This window comes from Chlamydotis macqueenii, chromosome 1 (genome assembly GCF_036417535.1).
Source record: "Chlamydotis macqueenii isolate bChlMac1 chromosome 1, bChlMac1.mat, whole genome shotgun sequence".
Classification (NCBI taxonomy): Eukaryota; Metazoa; Chordata; class Aves; order Otidiformes; family Otididae; genus Chlamydotis; species Chlamydotis macqueenii.
In genome coordinates, this window is record NC_141556.1 from 86875949 (window position 1) to 86894337 (window position 18389).

The 18389-nt window shown below is 45.1% G+C and overlaps 2 protein-coding genes across 2 annotated transcripts; one reads left to right on the forward strand and one right to left on the reverse strand.

Moving 5' to 3' along the window:
* Nucleotides 1-1176: 1176 nt before the first annotated feature.
* LOC104475703 (cystatin-A) lies at nucleotides 1177-8817 on the forward strand. Its single transcript, XM_010115255.2, has 3 exons — nucleotides 1177-1526; nucleotides 6271-6372; nucleotides 8599-8817. The coding sequence occupies exons 1-3, from the start codon at nucleotides 1461-1463 to the stop codon at nucleotides 8722-8724; spliced, it is 294 nt and encodes a 97-aa protein (XP_010113557.1). The 5' UTR covers nucleotides 1177-1460; the 3' UTR covers nucleotides 8725-8817.
* Nucleotides 8818-10025: 1208 nt separating this feature from the next.
* LOC104475705 (cystatin-B) lies at nucleotides 10026-16290 on the reverse strand. Its single transcript, XM_086760523.1, has 3 exons — nucleotides 16174-16290; nucleotides 11557-11658; nucleotides 10026-10814 (listed from the first exon to the last, which is right to left on the reverse strand). The coding sequence occupies exons 1-3, from the start codon at nucleotides 16237-16239 to the stop codon at nucleotides 10686-10688; spliced, it is 297 nt and encodes a 98-aa protein (XP_086616649.1). The 5' UTR covers nucleotides 16240-16290; the 3' UTR covers nucleotides 10026-10685.
* Nucleotides 16291-18389: the final 2099 nt, after the last annotated feature.

An 18389-nucleotide genomic window follows, 5' to 3' on the forward strand; every position in this document is an offset into this window, starting at 1 on the left:
CTCGATGATGAACTGTTGAGTCTACGGCCCTTACAGCCCCAGTTTCTCAATCTCAGGTCTGTTGTACCAAGATCAGGCCATGAAGTTAGATATGAAGTACTTGTTTGCAGTCTGTTGCATCACTTGCCGTCTGTGAGGAGGGTCAGTAGTTTGGGTAGGACACTGACAAGTCTGTGCTACGCAGTCACCATTGCTGTGGCCATGAACAGGCTTGTTTCTAGCAGATTCTGTAACACTGATTCCAGCAGCAATGCCCATTGCCTGTGTGCAGCGCGTATTCTCATTTCACCCCTTGCTACGTACCCACCCCTAGGGACTAAAAATGGTCTGGTCTGTTGCTCCTTCTCTGGTCCTAGCTCCGGAACAACATTCCTCCCATTCGCTGGAGTGGGAGACAACAGGAATAACAAAGGGGAGTAGTTTTTCTGTGGTCTTGAAGGTGTTAGTTCTGCCTTACCGGGTAAGGCTGCTAAGAGTTGCTAGCCTTTCCCCCGCATGCGTTTGGAGCTTTGTACGTTCATACATGGTCATGAATATGGCTGTGCCATGTGTCTGTGACTAACTGCAGAATGAACACTTCTGACTGTATATTCTGCATGCTACATATTTCAGCTGTGTGCATAATACAAGTATCTTGACGTTAGAACAGCTATTGTGCACGCACAACTACCGTAGTGAGAGGGATAGCGCGTTGTCTTCCAGGAAACTGGCACTAGAGTTGCAGTAACAATGTAACTGGAACTGCATGTTCAGTTGTTACTGTCCTTGCCAGAATGCAACTATAAGTTTGACAGGAAAGAAGCAGAAATAACTTATTTGCAATACTTACCTGAACCTAGGATTTAATTTTTTCCCCTTCTAATTCTGATGTTTGCCTTGGCACCTTTCTAGTCAGGCAGAGGGAAGTAAAGTCACTGGAAGTAAAATGCTGCTTCTGTTGCCCACTTGGAAGGATATTGAGACAATACAACTTTGAGTTGACCGGAACCTGCACTAAGGAAATTGGTGCGTGCTTCCTTCTGATCTTATATGGTGTTGGGAAATACTGGGTGTGACTTTGATCCATTTCGTAAGTGCACAGACTAGTCATCTCCACATGGGTGGAGAGGCAAGAGGTTCCAGTTTCAGCCCAAACCAACTGTCTTAAGATGTGGGTGGATGGAGGCTGTTGTTTGCTTTTCTTATTGATGTGGAGACTGTATACACTTAAGATTTTAAAGTGCTTTTTATATTTACCATTAATATTATCAGTGCTTTACGTTGCTTTTTCTCCTGTTTTCCCCATTTGTCTCCTTCTCCAGTTCAGCAATGGTAGGCTCCATATGTTACAAGTCACAGGATTCCATGACACATGTATATGTATATGTATATATACAAGATGCCTGTGATGACTCTGCTCAGACTGTGCTGAACTTCCCTTTTCAGAGCTACCCATCATTTCAGAGAAGTTACCTGCCACTATGATTCCTGGGGGCTTATCTGAGACCAAGCCTGCCACTCCAGAAATCCAGCAAATTACTGATGAGGTGAGTTTCAACCTGTCTAAAGATGTAGTCTCTGTATGCAAAGGGCTGAGGTCTTGAAGCTTGTGCAAAGACTGGGAGCCCAGGTGGTGATTCTGAACCAGTGTTTACACTGAAGAAGCTAGTGCTGAAAATGGGAGTCCCCTTGATTGCCAGTAAGTATTTTCTCAGCGTTCTGCATAGGCGGTGTACTGGTAAGACCAAGACAAAACATTTCTGTCTCATCCTTGTTCATAGCCAGGCACAGTACTGTTTACCTGCAGTTAATGTTTGCACGTAGCTGAAAGACCAGCACTGAGGTTGCTTGTTTGAAATTAAAGGTGGTGTGTTTGAAGAGAGAAGATTGTACCTGGTAGAATTAATTCCTCGCTGCAGGACGTGGATAGGACAAACTGTGTGGTAGTATGCACTAAAAAAATATATATAGACAGGACAAGGCTATGGATAAATGGCATGTTCTTTGCTGGCATCTCGTGTTTTCTAGGGTCACAGTTGTGATGCAGGGGATGCTGGTGAGCCAGTGGGGCAAGGTGAGTTTGGCATAAGGCAGGTGGGGTGAGTCTGGTTGCCATGGCGATTCAAGTAGAAGAATCTGTGTGAACAACACCTCTGCAGATCCTCTAATGCCCTGCTGTGCACTAGCTCCTAAAACAGTATAAAGTGCATCCTGAGCAGCAGGAGGGGAACAACATGGCATGGGAAACCTCCTTTTGTGTCTCATGTCTCACCCACCCATCCAGTCCCCTTCACCCTCCCAGTTTTGAAAGATGAGCTCTCCCCACTTTGGCAACTGCACAAAGCGTAACTTATGCCCTTCTTGAGGAAACAAAAATAGGAAGTAGTGGGCAATACTGCTGCACGCTCCTGTGTGTGCAGGGCTCCCAGCTCCCTCCTCTGCTGTGCCACAGAGGACAGAGTTTGCACTGACACCATCCCACGTCTCCCGAGAGCTTGCAGGCTCAGACCAGGCAATGATGAAATCAGACCAAGGTGAGCTGGGCTGTGCACGTGGAGGGGCAGAGCCACCAGGAGAGATCCTTGAACAGGCTGTGTAGGCTGATGTCAGAGTCCAGTGCTCTGACCAGCTTCTCTTGGATATTCCACATGTGGAAGGTATAATGTTTAATATAAAAATTTACTTATTTGCAGATATTTGATGTTATGTAAGGTTTCTGACTCAGCAGTGTGATACAAATAAATAGCAGGTGACGCAATACAGGTGTCAGTTATCCTTAGCAGAATACAGCAGTTGCGATACACAGTTCAAATCACAATACCAATGTCATCTCTGTTACTGGTCTTTGTAATATGCTCGCTGTCACAACGCTGAGCATCCTCAGTTGCCAGGAAGGAGTACATGGGTTGAAGCCAGCTCACGCCCACTATTCTCTTTAAAATCCTTTTGTTCATTATTTAGTTTCTATACTCTGTGTTGGGCAGAGCCACATATTCACTCCCTGACCTTGTGCCAGTCTGGTTAACTCAGGGAGGGTTTCACCTTCTTTTAATGAACTCAGGGAGTTACACCACCAGTTGGTCCACTCGGCTGACATAGCTGCTTATCTAAACTGAACACGCTTTGTTCCTCTTTGTCTTGAGATAAAGTTAACTTATTTGCAAAAACTGTGATCTGTCACACCCTGCATTATTTTCTGAGTTTTGTAGGCACATCGGCCTTGCACAGCTCCTCCGAGCCTTCTTCCATTGTAGGGCTTTATTGGTCAGTCATAGCAGGGGTGATAACAGGTTAGTCAGAGGGGGGATAATTTACTGCAAAAGAGAAAAAGGATTATCTAAACTTGTTTGGGGGACACTGATTGAAGTACTCAGGAGCAGTATCAGTGTTCCTCCTATGCTGGCACAAGTGTTTGAAGGAGCAGCACTTGCAGAGATCAGAAATTCCCTTTTACCTCTGGAGGGGAGACCCTAGGCAAGGACTTGTGGCACCTTTGTGTATTTGCAGTTCTTGATTGCTCACGTGTAAGACAAGGAGAGCAATGTCTCCTGTCACCTGGGGCCTGTGAAATTTGTCTAATGAGTGTGGAATACCTTAAGGGCCTCCTTTGAATGCTGCTAGGACAGTGTAGCAAGCCAGATATCGCGCTGTGTTTTTAATGCTAGGCTGTGTTACGGGTCATCAAAAGAACCTGTAATGCAGTGTGTACCAGAGACGAAACTAACTGTCAGCTCAACTGTCAGTGAGTGAACATGCACTTAAAAATGTGAACGCTCGTTGCAGGCTGTGCGTAATGCTCACAAAGTACAGGGCAAGTACAGAATATGAAATGCAGATGTACATATTTTCTGTTTGATTCCCAAAGAGTGCTGATCTTAATTTTGGTGGTATTTTGTTCTCAGTAACTTCAGGAAAATGAAAATAAATTATTCTTTGCTCTTTATTTTTTGCCAGGTGAAATTTCTGCCTTGTACTGACAGCAGGAGAGAGAGCTCTTCCTGGTCCTCTCCCCGCAACCCAGAGGCTTTGGTGTAGTTCTCTGAGGAAAATATTCTTATGGAGACAAACCTTACGTTGGGGCAATCGTGCTGTGCTTCCAGCCAGATAACAGTGTCACCCTGTCATGATGCAATTCTGTGGGATTTTATGCTCTGCTAAGCAGAGAAGCAATTCATATGATTAGACCAAAGTTGTGAAGAGCATCTGCAGACCTTGGGATGCCCAAGGTCTACCTGCCCTTGGGATTACATCATTATTTACTTACACCTATGCTGTGTCTGTAGTCTAATGCTTAGTGAGCTGGGGAATGTTATTTATTCAGTCTTCTTGTTTCACAGCTGTTGCTTAAAACTGACTAATGTTTTGAGTTTAAGGAGCTGTTAGATAAGAGCTTAGGAATGTTATATTTTTCCATCTGAGAAATAAGGAGATGTCTGCCTGCCTGATTTTACTGAAGAGTCTGTCCGTAAATAACAAATGGGGAATGTAGTGGTCAGAGGTTGGGAGAGATGGTAAAACAGTAGAGAACTGGCTTTGTTTTGTTCTGAGAGAGGAATAATATGTACCAAAAGATGCCACTCTAGGAGCACCCAGACTCAGCCAGCTGGAAGGGGTTGGAAATTGAAGTCTCCCTGGTTTACTAGAGTTAGCAACTCCTGAGTTCAAAGTACAGCTGTTGGTTCCTGGGGATAGAAACCCTGTGGAAGCTGCTCGGAAGAAGAGCGAGCAGACGAAGAGATTACGAGAAGCCTGACTATGATGAAGTGGATAATTTCTGACTGTCTGGAAGCAGCTGATCTGGATGTTACTAGGGTGCTTTCCGGGACCTGCCTGCTAGGAAGGAATGCCATGGGAGTGGCAGGCAGCGGTAGGTGGATGTGCTGGGAAAGCCAATTAATTCTGTGTGTTCCTGCAAAACAGTCGCAGGACGTGCTGCTGGCGCCTCCTGCTGGTTGGGGAGTGACGCTGTGTTCCTCTGCCCGACTTCTGGAATGTATGGGGCCATCAGCATGGGCATCACGTGCAGAGGAGAGGCTGTTACCCAGCCTGCAAAAGATTGTTTATGCTTTCTAGATGACTTAAATAACGTTTTGGGTTACATTCACCACAGTTGCCTTTCTGTCCCAAGTTTGTGTCACCAGATGCAAGCAACTCTAGTAAAACAATCACTGGTACGTAAATCATGATGCCTCAGACATCTGGCTAGACTTCTACTGCTGCTCACAGCTGTCTCCCTCAGTGCCACCCTGCCCTTTCAGCCTAGATGATACTATTGTGATTGCTGATGAACTTAAAACTTAACCTGCACTGTGTGTTTCAGGAAAAACTGTTACTTTTTTTATTTTTGTCTTTTTTTTTTCTATATGTGTATATGAAAAGTCTGTAGATATCTGCATATTTTAAGATCTTACAAGGCTTAAACTGCGTACTGTGCATAAACACATCTAACTGAAGCGTGAGTGTGGATGCTGTCAGTACAGAGCATTGTTTCTTCTGGAACCACATAACCTGTATCTGCTACCTAGTGAAGGAACGATGATGTTTATGCAGATCTGGGGTTGATTTCCGGCTTACAGTCTAAAGCTTGTACTTCCAGTTTGGGAGATGGAAGTATGTAGTTTGGTCCTGAACCATTGTAACTATCAAAGTATGTGGTTCTAGATGTTGAAGGACAGGTTTAGTGTAAATTACAGCGTTTGCTGCAAGGCTTCCAGCGGCACTACAATACCTTCCGGGAACTACTTGATCAGGTGGTTGTCTCAGTACTCTGAAATAACCCTGTTTATTCCAAGTCCTTAAAGAAAAACATTAAAAAGATCACGTGCAGCTGTGAGGCAGGGAACCACAACAGGGGTCCGCAGCTTCCCAGGCTGACACGCATGGTGCAGGTGTTCCAGGTGAGGGGGCTGCCTTGCACCGCTGTGTAGCAGAGTGGCTGACAGGGGCTGTACCCTGCCAGGTAGCATGGCTTGGTGCCCTGCTCCTTTGACAGAGAATTAAAAGGGCAGCAGGTAGCAGTTTCCCTGTACTGAGCAGCAGACAGTTTAGCTGGACAGCTTTTGGGGCAGGGGGAAATCAACTAGGAAGTCTAATTCTAACAGGATGTTAAAGAATGCTGGAGGCAATGCTAGGAAAGAGGGCTGGAAGTCTTCGTGTAAACTGAATTATTTTAGGGTTTCTGGGTTTATTTTATTAAGGGTATGTGTTTCAAAGGATGAAAATTGGAGTGGTAGATGTGAAAGAAAAGACTAAATATGAACTTGCCAACCATTTTTCCATTTCTTTTTACAGGTGAAGCCACAACTTGAAAGAAGGCAAAACAGGACATATTCCACCTTTAATGCCATAGTCTTTAGGACTCAGGTGGTTAATGGGATAAACTACTTTATTAAGGTTTGTATATATTATAGGAGAGCGCGCTTTGTAGTTAAACAATATCAGTGACTTCCATAGTAGCTCATAGCAAGAAAGAGAAGCAAATGTAGTAGAAAACCATCTGATGTGACTAATAGAGTTAGGGACTACCTCCAGATGCTTATAAAATTCCTGTTTGGCACTGCTGTAGAACAGGAATGTAAAAACTTATAAAACATGCACTGTGCTTCTTCAGATGTGAATGATAACTGTCTTAGGATCATCTCACTCAGACTATAGAGTGCCTTATCAGCTCAAATTATTTAAACTAGTCATAAAACTGCTCTCCTGTTTCCTTTCAAGGCAAAGAAGCTTTCCTATTTCCTCTGTGTCCTCCAACTGTATTTCTTACGACACATTTGAAGTCAGCCTAAGGATCTGATGGAGAGCTAGAGTGAATTTTTTAATTTAATGCAAGCGTTTCAGACTCTTCTGACTAGTTCTGCGCGCAAGCATGTGTGTTGATATTTTGGTTCTGTGTCATGTGCTGCGGAGGTACAGCCTGCCTGCTGCTTTCTGGATTTTCAAAACCCCTTCTCTGTTGCAGAGGAAAAATGGGTAATGCTTAATTTGAAGCCCTCTGACAGTGCCATTCACTAGATAACCTTACACGTGGATTTGAGCAGCTTTCTGTGAAGTAATGCGTAAGAAATTGCTGAGCGTATTTTGCAAGTGAAGGCCAGAAAGCATTGCTTAGTGGCAGGCTGGCTTTCTGGAAGCAGAGCAAATATTGTGTGTGACTGCTGTATCTTAGCCCCACATGTGTGCAGATGTGTGCCTGGTGGGATATGCTCCCTTGGTAAGGGTCAGAATCTTTTTATGAAAGAAATTGACAGATTGGGTTTGGGGGAGTCTGCAGAGAGACGTTACGTATGAGCATTTGCTCCATGCTTCTCTTATTTAGTTGATCCCAGGAAGGACAGCCACTGCCAAACCTTCTTCTTTCCCAGATCCTTCTTTAAAAGAACTCTTAACAGTTATTTCTGCTCGGTGGGCACCAGGGGATTGTACTGACAGATGACCTACTATATGGCTAGTCTGAGCCTTTCTCACATGAATGATGTTTATCCTTCCCTTGCCTCTGTGCAATGCGCTGTCACTTCACGGACAAGGTACTGAGTAGTGAAGAGTAACAATTTACAGGAAGGCTGCAGTAAAGCCAGAAGTTGTGCCCAGTTATTGCTGATGTAGGCAATGTAATACTTGTCTGCTGTCCATGCTAAGCCTCGTGACCAAACTACTCGGAAATGAAGATTGACATGTTACCGAACTTGGAAGAAGTCAATTTATAACACTGAAAACAGTTGATTTGTCTCTTCTTTCCAATCTTGCAAGAGACAGGAAACAGTTACTCATTTTAGCATTAACTGGAATCAGTCCTGTCACAAAATTTGTTCTTTTATACTTCTGAATTTTCCACATCACTAATATTTTACCAACAGAACTTATAGCTGAGATGTAATCCAGACCAAGACAAACGTAGTGCCACATTGCAGCCACCAGAAAGCACGTAAAGACCTCTTAGAGCCTAAGGCATTAGCCCCCCCTTAAAGCTATGGACCTCACACAGCGAGAGGTTATCATCTGTTGTGCTTGTATGTACAAAATCATGTACAACTTTGTAGCAAGTCTTTATGTGAGGACTTTCTGTGGGGAAAGCCCAGTTTATTTTAGAAATTATTTCAGCCACTCACTCCTACAAGCACCAAGACATGGCAAATTGTCTGTTGAGGCACTGATGTAATTCTGTAATTCAGACACAGCAGTAATTCTGCAGACAAAGGATCCTGGCTTTCAGGTTGTTACTGCTTCGTAGTGCCATGGGCTGGGTTTGGATAGATCTTCCTGTACCTTCTAGGAGCTGACACTGTCTCTGCCTCTTGCCTGACCCCTGAGTCATTAAAATTTACTCATTGTCTCTTGTCTCCTACCCTGACTGTCCCAAGAAGTCTTCTGGTGCTTCCATACCCAAGCAGCCCTGCTCATTTTTCATTCACATGAGTCTGAAGGTTTTTTTATTAAATTTTTCTACAGGTGTAGTAGACAGTTTCTCCCACCAGTTACTATCCAGAAAGGTTAAGAGCTGTTGAAGTAAAAATTGAGATAAGACCTAAAATTAAGCTCCTGAGCAAAGATACTCTGCCAGTTACGTAAGAGCATCCTTTTGTTTGAACCTGCTTCACCTCCCACTGTTTTGCTTTCTAGGTCCAAGATGATCATGACTACGTCCACTTAAAGGTGTTCCAGAGCCTTCCTCACGAGAACCAAGGTCCCACCCTTGTCGCTTTTCAGACTGGCAAAACCAGAGACGACCCTCTGACCTACTTCTGAGAGGCTATGGGGAATGGTGCCTCACTTCTGCAAACTGCATGTGGATTCTGCCTGTCAGTAAATGCAGCAAAATAAAATAAATTTTGGAAGCTCGTTCTTAATCTACTGTATGTCATGTCTAGGTCTCCTGCGTGGCACAGGCTCAAGTAGGCTCTGAAATACTATGCAAGGCTCTTTCTGCCACATGAGGTACTATAGCTGTAGGACAGAGCACACACATTTCAGCTCCTCTTTCCAAAACTCTGTCAGGCATGCTCTGAAGACAGATCTTGGGCCTCTTGAGTATACTTTAGATACTACCAGGCTAGGTACTTCAGCATGTGGCCTCTTGGGTTTGCTTTAAGTGCATGAACTACAAACTATAGGCCACTCCTCAGAAAGAGTGTGAGTGAGAGAGAGCTAGCTGGACTAGCTGCTGCTGAAGGTTTAGAGCACAGCAGTTCAGCTAGTTTTCAGTCTACTTACCTAGCACATGCTTAATCAGTTTGTCTATGAGGCTGTAATGGAAGACAGTAGCACAAGTCAAGGTAAATAACACAGCTCATTTCTGTCAAGATATTGATTGCATCATAGCAGGCTATCAATCATACTGATTAAGCATGATTGCCCCTTTGGAAATCCATGTTGAGTACTTTCACTAAACTTCTTGTCCTTAATGTGCTTGGAAATGGCTTCCAGTATTGTTAGCTCCATCACCTTTCCAGGGACTGGGTGAGGCTGATGAGTCTGTAGTGCTCCCGATTCTCCCGCTTTCTTTCTTCCTGTGCTCAGGAACCTCCCCCGATGCTCACGACCTTTCAAAGGGTGCTGAGTGTGGCCTTGCAATGACATTGGCCGGCTCCCTAAGCACCCAAGGCGGCATGGCATTGTCTAAGTGTAGTTTGTTTAAGCCTTCCCCTAACCTAATCCAGCTCTGCTGAGGGAATTCTTCCTTCCTCCAGACTTTCCCACCCATCTTAGGGATCTCAAATTCCTGAGGGCAAGTCCTACCAGTAAAGGCAGAGACAAAGGCCACACTTAGTGCCTCAGCCTTTTCTGTGTCCTCTGTCAGCAGGTCTCCTGCTCCACCGAGCACAGATGGCCCAGATTCTCCTTAGCGTTTGCTGCTGATTGATACACTGATATACCTGCCTTTCTTGTTGCCATTCATGTCCCTCACCAGGTTAAAATGAAGTTATTTCTAATTAAAACATAGAGTAAACATAAGGTTATCTGGAATATGAAAAACACTAATGGAAAAAGACTCTTAGCAAGATAATAACCAATACTGAAAACCAATAAAGAGAACAGTGAAGCACCCATCAGATATGGCATCTCAATTCAAGAGAAATATTTATTGTTGTTAATGCAGAAATGCTTGTCCAGCTTAAGTTCCTTTCCTGGATTTTTCCTTAGGACTGAGAAAATAAGCAAGTTGGGTTTTTTTAACTCCTACACCCTCTACTGGATATTACATCCTTCTGCTGCAAGAAGATAAACAGGATTACCAAGGGAATGCTTGTTTCAAAAGACTATAATCCTCCTCTTTTTCTTGCTTTCAAAATTGGTCCAGCTCAAGTCTCTCTTCAGGTCTTTGCCAATAAAGTACATAGTACAATTTAAACCTACTGATATATTCACAGTTGCTTGCTGTAAATACACGAGTGCTAATGTCACTCCCCTTTCAATTTCCAGACCAAGGAAGTCCACAAACAGGACACAGCCACAGTATTCCAGTTAAGTTGCACTGAAGTCAGTGCAGCTACTTGGGTTTGCATTAGTGCAGGTGAAAGGAGAGTCGCGTGACTCTAAAGTTCAGATATTGCACAGGAAGGGAACAGCATAAAATAAACTGATTTTTCCAGCATTAAGTTTAAAAAAAGACACTTTCTTTCCCCCTTCGTTGGCACAGGAATCAACATTTTGCGACCTACAGAAAATGCACAAAAGAAGCCATTAGGAAAATGTGCAAGATAAGCTTGCTAGAAAAAAGACAGTTCATCGTGCTTAGTCTTGCTGCTCTGGTAACTGTGGAGACTCAGCGGCTCATTCACGTGAGGGAGGCTTTTGAATACCCGCAGGTGCATGAACTCGTCATTGCCAACATGGACCTGCAAAGCATGAAAACCAATGAGTTCCAGGCAGGAACAGCAGCCTTCAGCACGAGGGATGGGGTAGATGATTGGTGTGTTTTGAGGATGGAGAAGCAGAGAGGGGTTAAGAAAAACCATCACCTCAGAAAGTGTGGTCTTGTTTTAACCCAGACTGGGAGTCATGACTCTGTGGAAGTACCACCTAATCCTTATATGCTTGTTAATCCTGCCCATGCGTGAGATAGGGAACGTAAAGGTAGGGAATTTGGAGCTGCATAGATGTGATGAATATATTAAACACACGCGGAATGCTCTAATCTTATCTGGCACAACAAGCACTTAAACGCTTTGATCACTGTTGCTTGGTTGTGTGTGTGGTATCACTACAGGCAGAGGCAGAGCGGGTTTGATACCCCATTGTATCTTTACACAGCCGGACTTCACTTAACGCAGTGATCAACATCATAATGCTCAACATCACAGACGTGTACTCATCCCCCAAACCAAATTTTGCAAAATAAATGAAAAGTAAAAATCATTATGAAAATAGAGAAGAATCCATTTAACACAGGCAGGAAGACGGGCTGGGAGGTGGTTTTTTGGTGGTGTTTTTTTTTTTTTTTAATGTACAGCTTTTTTTTTCTTATTAAAGCCAAATCCTAAGCATCTCTCTCTAGGTAAGTAAAGACAAAGATTCCAAATATTATATACATTAATTACAAAAAAAAAAAAAAAAATCCCATTGCCCGGTGTCCTCTACCTTGATGAAGTAGTTTGTTCCAGCAACCACTTGAGTTTTAAACTCCACTGCAGTGAAGACATCAAAGGTTTTCCCTTCTTTCTCTTCTAGCTGAGATTTCACCTTAAGGAAACAACAGGTTATTTTAAGACTGATGCAAGATTCAAGTATTTAGGAGGACTTAAGGTCCATGCTCTCAGCGTGCTTCAGTACCCTCCAGGTCACTGCTGCTGAATTCCCAGATACAGAGTTCCAGTTTTTCCAAGTTATTAAAAGATCAAAATTAATCATGTTAAGTTTTGTGATAAGGCAAGACCAGAAATCTAGACAGGCAGCAAAGCCAAGACTCAGTCTTGGTGACTCAGTCACCACAGCCTGACTCCAAGTCTGCAACCTCCAACAGGGAACTGTGTGGGTATTATAGAAGATTTATTTTGACAAATTATTTCCTCTACCAATGTCTCAGCTTCTCTTTCTGTCTTGTATATTTTACAACAAATGCAAAATGGTTCAGTATCTACATGCACAGGACTATAGCTCTTTTTAAAGTCAAGTTTTTAATATACATCATTCTTACAACAAGAAAAAGGAGTTGTCTTCAGCATTAGCTCCCTTTTCAAATTCAGAACAAGTTATTACAGACTCAGCATCGCAGATGCTGACAGACATCCAAAAATCAAGCTTTGAAAGCAAAATACCCAAGCCTGATGTTTTTACAACACTTATTTGACAGTTCTTTCAGCATGTTTTCAAACAGCAAATATTTTCCAAACAATAATTGAACCATAAAGCCTTTACGGTTATCATCCCAGTCTCCAGAGTGTAAAACCACTGCTCAGGAAGTCAGAATAACTCGTCCAATGCCCCAGAGCTGCAGCTCTTATTTCCCACACTTGGCTCTCTAGAACATCACGGCTGTACAGTAAAATTCTTGGTCAGGAAAGCAGATTTCAGGCTTTGTTTACGAGGGCAATATCAATTAGCCCTGGGAATGCAAGTGCAGTTCTTACCTCCTGCACCGCATCATTATGTAGCCCTCCCTCCACTCCCAGTGCAACAGTACAAGCAGTGAGTAGATTTTCCCTTTTCAGCTACAAGGTGTACTTCCCCCTCTTCCTAAATCCAAGGGGAATGAATACATTTGCTACCCTGCCCGAATCCCACCTGCTTCCTTGGGGGAAAACAAGTGCCAATTTGCCACTGCTCAGGTGCATTAGGTGAAGTAGGAAGAGAAACAATTCCTGCGACAAGGTATTGTTCTCCCACCTCGCCAGCACCAAGAGGGTGCAGGACCAACCTCTGGTGCCTTTCCAAGACATCAGATCAGTGACCACACTGTCCCCGGGAGCTGTGACCGTACTGTCCATCTTCTCTCAGAGGTAACACCTCTATGCTTCTTCCAGGCTGTGAACAGTACATCAAAAGTAAGAGCAATGTTTGGATGCTTTTGTACATATGGTTTCTGCCGTATGGAAATCAAAGTGCACCCAACAACTCTGCATTCTAGGATGCAAGGAAGGGCATAGCCCCAGACTGTGACTGAATCACAGCACAGTGATTCAGTCCTCCCTCCTCCTCTTCTCCTGAGTCAGACAGAGCAAGCGGTTTTACCTTCCATCACTAGAGTGACTACTACACATTTCAAGAAGTGAGGGAGAGGGTGGACATAAGCATTCCACTGACCCTATCGTGTCCTGTGCTCCCTTAGCAATCCTAGGGCGATGTGCAATGTTGGTTTCTTAGGTCTCAAAATGACCCCAGCTCAGCACATTTTGTGTTTCCACCAGAAAACTGATCACCAGGCTCCATGACCGCAGACAGCTCAGAGTCACAAGTGGCTGCAAGCTTGTCAGTGTGTTACCGTGGCAATGTCTCACCACAGCATGTGATACGTGGTCATCCTGACTCAGTATGGGGAGGGAGAGCCCAGACAGAAATACTCTCTGAGATCTGGTATCAGCCCACCATGACAGTTCATGATCTCAGTCTAAACCTGGGGTCCTGGTGGACAGTGCACTAAACATGAACCAGCATTGTGCCCTTTTAGTAGGAACGGTTAACAGTGTACTGGGCCGCATCTGCAGGAGCCTAGCCAGAAGAGAGAAGCAAGTGATCGCGATCAAGAAGAAAGCGATGCCTTTACTTGGCACTTGTTAAAGCACATTTGGAATAAAGTGTCCAATGCAAGAAAGATGTCAATAAACTGTAGCAAGCTGAGTGGAGGGCCACCATAAGGTCATATGGCTGGGGCACTCGTGCCGTGAAGAGAGGAAGAAAATGAGCTTGCTCAGCCTGGAGAAGAGAAGGCTTTGAGGAAACCTCTCCAGTATCTACATGAAGCCAGGCTGCTTACAGAGAGGCAGAAGAATGAGACCCAATGGTCATAAATTGAAATTTGAAATTCAGACTGGATATAAGGAAAAAAACTTCTCCAGCAGTACAGCAGGTTGCCCGGAGAAATTGTGCAGTTTCCATCCTCAGTGGTTTTCAAGACCTGACTGGACAAAGCCCCTGACTGGCGTGGGGCTGCTGACCCTGTGCTTAGCAGGAGGTGCAGTCCCTTCTCACCCAATCTGTGATTCAATCACAGGGCTGAAAATTATCAGGCCCTGAAGGCTCTTTGCTGTTCTGCATGGCCTGTTTGCTTACTCCCAGAGAAGTTCCTAAAAAATAGATGGTTCAAAATCACCCTGACTAACCTCTGCCACAGCTGCCAGGGAGAAGCCAGAGGCTGAACAGGCCTGGGTGGAAATCCTTGCCGTGGAGAAGCCGTTCCTATGGGACTCCTAAGCCAGACACTGCCGAAAGGACCCTGTCCTGCTCTGACACTATATCCGCTCTGGGCGAGCAGCAGTACTTGCCAGGGCCACAAATCTGAACAATGTCCAGCCATTGCCACGATTCTTACAAAACAATACAGGGGAGGCAAGAACTGGAAAAGCAGGAGCAGGAAATGTTTTCATGGCAAGCAAACTGGCAGGCTCTAACAAGTCTCCAGAAAGATTTAATTTTAAGCAAACAAAACAATTTGATAGATCTACTCTGATTTAACAAAACTAATGTTCAGTCTGTATCCAGATGAGGATATGACTGCATGGGCAAATTTCAGTTTTGGGTTTTCCCACTTGTATTTCATTAAGTAATTTAAACTGGCAGTCAAAGCAAGCTGGACATACTTTGAAATATTTACGTGATTTAAAGGAAAATGATAGATTTTTGGTTAATTCTGTTCACTTCTGAATCCAACTGGGTTTTGTTTTTATATTCTTCATCTTATTTTTGGATTACCAAACCACTGCAGTCTGCCACAGAACAGAAAGTTATTCAACGTGAAACAAAAAAAGTTTACTCCAACTCTATCAAACGTCAGGCTCAACGGGGCTCTGAGCAACCTGATCTGGTTGAAGATGTCCCTGCTCACTGCAGGGGGGTTGGACTAGATGATCTTCAAAGGTCCCTTCCAACCCTAACCATTCCATGATTCTGTGATTTCAAACCTAGTTTTCAGTCCACATGCAATGTTAATTGCGTATTTGCACTATCTTTAAGATGACATGTAGGCCTTTTCAGGTCAAAACAATAATTATGACTCTCAGCAATTCTCAATAATGTACTCATTACTGCAAACTCAGGTTGGTGCTTAGGAGATGCACATCTCTCTCTCTCTCTTTTTTTAAAAATGCAGAATCATCAGATTCTACAAGCTAAACATGCTTTTGGGTGTCCTGGCCGTGTTTAGAAACTGCTGCGCCCTGGGGAACAAATCTGGACAATGACAAAGAGCATAAGAAGCTGGAGCTTGTCCCTCATACTTCTCCACTGGCTTGTCACACCCTAGCTGACAAACCCAAAAAGCAGAAACTGAGTTCCCATGACTGAAACAAGACCATATGCTTTGAGAGAACTTAGTTGTACATTGGCAGTTTTATACCAAAAGCATGTGCTCCAGTAATTTAGGTTACTGTAAGTAGTATCAGGATTTAAAGCTGGCAGTGGTTAAAGCTGAATTTTGTGTTGTGAAACACAAAGAAGCAGAAGCAGCAGAGAAGTTTTCTTGTTTATCCCCCCCCCCAAAAAAAAACCAACAACCAAAAACCCCATGTCTACACAGTTTAGACTCTGCAATAACCTGAGCTCCCTCCTCAAGCACAAGAAAAAGGATCTTTCAGACCCGGGAGGGACACGGTTGCTCGGTGGCTCGGCGCTGCTAGGCACCACATCGCCTGCGCAGCCGGGAACGGAGCAGGAAGCACCCCGGCTCTCCCTGAGCACTCAACTCTGCCTACGGTTCCTCTCTAAACCCTCAAAAGTGTCCTTTTAAAGTGCTGAACCTGCTCTTCCTGGAGTCAATAAAACCATGCAAGGCCAGGCAGGCTCAGGGCGGGCTCCGGAGAGCTCAGGACATTTCCACATGTCAATCCTCCTGCTTTTAAACCGAGGGGGGAGGGAAGGCGTTTCCGCGTCCAGCTGTGCAGAGCAACGGCCAAACACCCCCGGGCCCCCGGCCACCCCCGGCACGGCGGTCGCGGCCTGAGCCGTGCGGCCCGGCCCGGCCCAACCCACTGCCCGCAGGCGAGACCGCCAACAGGCCCGGCGGGAGAAGGCCCCGCAGGCTTCCCAACTCCGGGGCCTCCTCACCTCGTCCGCGATTTTCTGCGTCTCCTCGGTGGCGGGCCGGGTCGCCGAGGTGCCCCCGCACAACATGATGATGATAGTGGTGGTGGTGATGGCGATGGCAGCCGCTCCGCTTCCCGCCGCCCCACCCACGGTCCTTCCGCCTCGGGTAGGGCGGGACGGGGCCGGGCCTGCCGGCGGGGCGGGCCCGGGCCCGGGGCCTGCGGTTGGGTCTCCGGAGCTGTGGGGTGCCGTCCTCGGCTGCAGGTTTATTCTTTTCCAGCGTGTCACGTTTTCCAGCAGCCACGTTTTCCAAAGAGACATGTTTCCTTTAGCAGCGTGGAAAGTTTCCATCTCCGGGACTCCCTCCCTCCCTGCGTCCCCCCTTCCCTCTGCCAGGCTCATTTTGCTGTTCTTCAGCCAGCAAACTGAAGGCTGTGGTGAATTATCCTGCCTTTGAGAAACCCCCTGGTGAGACTTCAGGCTGAACGTTTCAGGGCTTGAGCTAAATTTCTGCCCAATTTAAAGATCCAGATTCCTTGGAAGAACAACAACCACTTACCTTCTCCCCCCCCCCCCCCCCCCCCGCTTCCCAGCATCGTTTGGTACCTTTGGTAACTGCAACCCTAACTTTAACAGCATACTGAATGAACCTCCTGTACTGCTAGGGACGACACTGTGAGAAGCATGAAACAGAATGGGGAAGAAGGGTTTCCTTCCCCTGGTATCATCTCTCTCCTCTGTGGAGAGCAAATAAGTGCTCTGGTGGGGCCTTGGGCAGGCAGAGCTCTGCCCATTTTGTGAGCGGAGTAGGGACGAAGGATCAGGCTCTTCACCGGGACAGTTCCCTGCCCATCAGCCAAGTTTGCCAATGGAAATCCCACCACAGAGCTTCTCTCTTCTCCTGCCGCATGGTTCAGGAAACACTAACATTGACACATGCTTTCCAGTAGGTTTTTGAGCCACGGGGGGTGGAAGCAGCCATTCCTGTGAGCAAGTTCTGGTGGGACATGCCAGTGGAGGTTCTCAGGCTTGAGCTTTCAACAGAAGGATGTTTTCCAAAATGTCTTCATCAATATTGTCTTGAGTGACACACAGACAAGCTTTTCGACAGGTGTCTGAGCGAACTTCCTCTTCTCCTGACCTTGGCAGGATGAGAACATAACACCCTCCATGCATGGGGAAAAGGGTTTTGTTGCAAATCACCTTCACGATAAGGATCCTTTTTTACTGAACTTCCCTTGCGTCTAGTGTGTGTGTGTCACTAGAACAGGCAGCAGCAGCGGCTCTCACACAGCATGTGAAGCTTAAAGCTTAGAGCTCGGGGTACGTGTGCAGTGAGGGTGGACGGGAGTTCCCCAGCAAGTTGAGCACATTTGGTCTGTTGCTATAAAATTATGGCAGCTGTTTGAGCCTCATTGTGTGCCAGGGTACAAATTCCTTTTAAGCAGATGTAAAGAACAAAAACCATCTAAAGAATGAAAGCCACTCAAAGAATGACAAACACCCAAATGTCAGCATTGTCTGCTGTGTGCATAGCCAGTGAATATTGTTCTCCAAACAAGACAGCCAGTGATTACTTTGTTTCTCACGTTGTGTGTGTTTGTGCACAGTCTTCGGTTTGTATCCTGTGTGGTTTTCATTTCATTCATTAAGTACTTCTGTGCTTTCAATGCAGTCAGCTCTGGTTCAGAGGCTACTGTACTGGTTTTGACTCGTAGGAATGATTTGCTAGCACTAAAACCATTTGGCTACTGAAATTTTTGTTAGTGTGGGCCATAACAGAAGCTTTTTTTTTTTAGCTCTTTCTGCCCTCTAGTGCTCATCTCCGTTCGTGCATTTAGACTCAGGAAACCGCAGGTCTCAATTCCCTACCCTAAACTAAGCCTAGGGGCTACAGTCCGCAGCCTAGGGAAGGGACCTGGTTTTTCAGAAGCAATGAGCAACTACCACTGGGTCAAGAGGTAGAATGTGGTTTCCAAAAGTGCGGCCACAAGGATTTGTGTTTTCAAACTCTTTTTTTTTTTTTATTTTTTATTCTTTTAACCTGCATGCTGTAGCTTTTAATCAAATATTGTAATTTGCAGGCCTTGAAGTTGGCTTGGCTCTTACACAGTGTAATTAAAATTTGAGCCCACTCCAAGGTGAATGTAACAGATCAACAAAAGGGCTAAAATAACTTGTCTTAATAGTGTGCTCCTTGGTGTTATGGACTTCCGCTTTGCTCTTCTCACCCAAAA

What these genes read in the sequence shown, in the direction of transcription:
- LOC104475703 (XM_010115255.2), top strand. Translation starts at nt 1,461, where the DNA reads ATGATTCCTGGGGGCTTATCTGAGACCAAGCCTGCCACTCCAGAAATC. An exon ending in TCCAGCAAATTACTGATGAG is followed by an intron (nt 1,527 to 6,270) that starts GTGAGTTTCAAC and finishes TTCTTTTTACAG; the next exon opens with GTGAAGCCACAACTTGAAAG. An exon ending in GGATAAACTACTTTATTAAG is followed by an intron (nt 6,373 to 8,598) that starts GTTTGTATATAT and finishes TTTGCTTTCTAG; the next exon opens with GTCCAAGATGATCATGACTA.
- LOC104475705 (XM_086760523.1), bottom strand. Translation starts at nt 16,239, where the DNA reads ATGTTGTGCGGGGGCACCTCGGCGACCCGGCCCGCCACCGAGGAGACG. An exon ending in CGCAGAAAATCGCGGACGAG is followed by an intron (nt 11,659 to 16,173) that starts GTGAGGAGGCCC and finishes TGTTTCCTTAAG; the next exon opens with GTGAAATCTCAGCTAGAAGA. An exon ending in GAACAAACTACTTCATCAAG is followed by an intron (nt 10,815 to 11,556) that starts GTAGAGGACACC and finishes CATGCTTTGCAG; the next exon opens with GTCCATGTTGGCAATGACGA.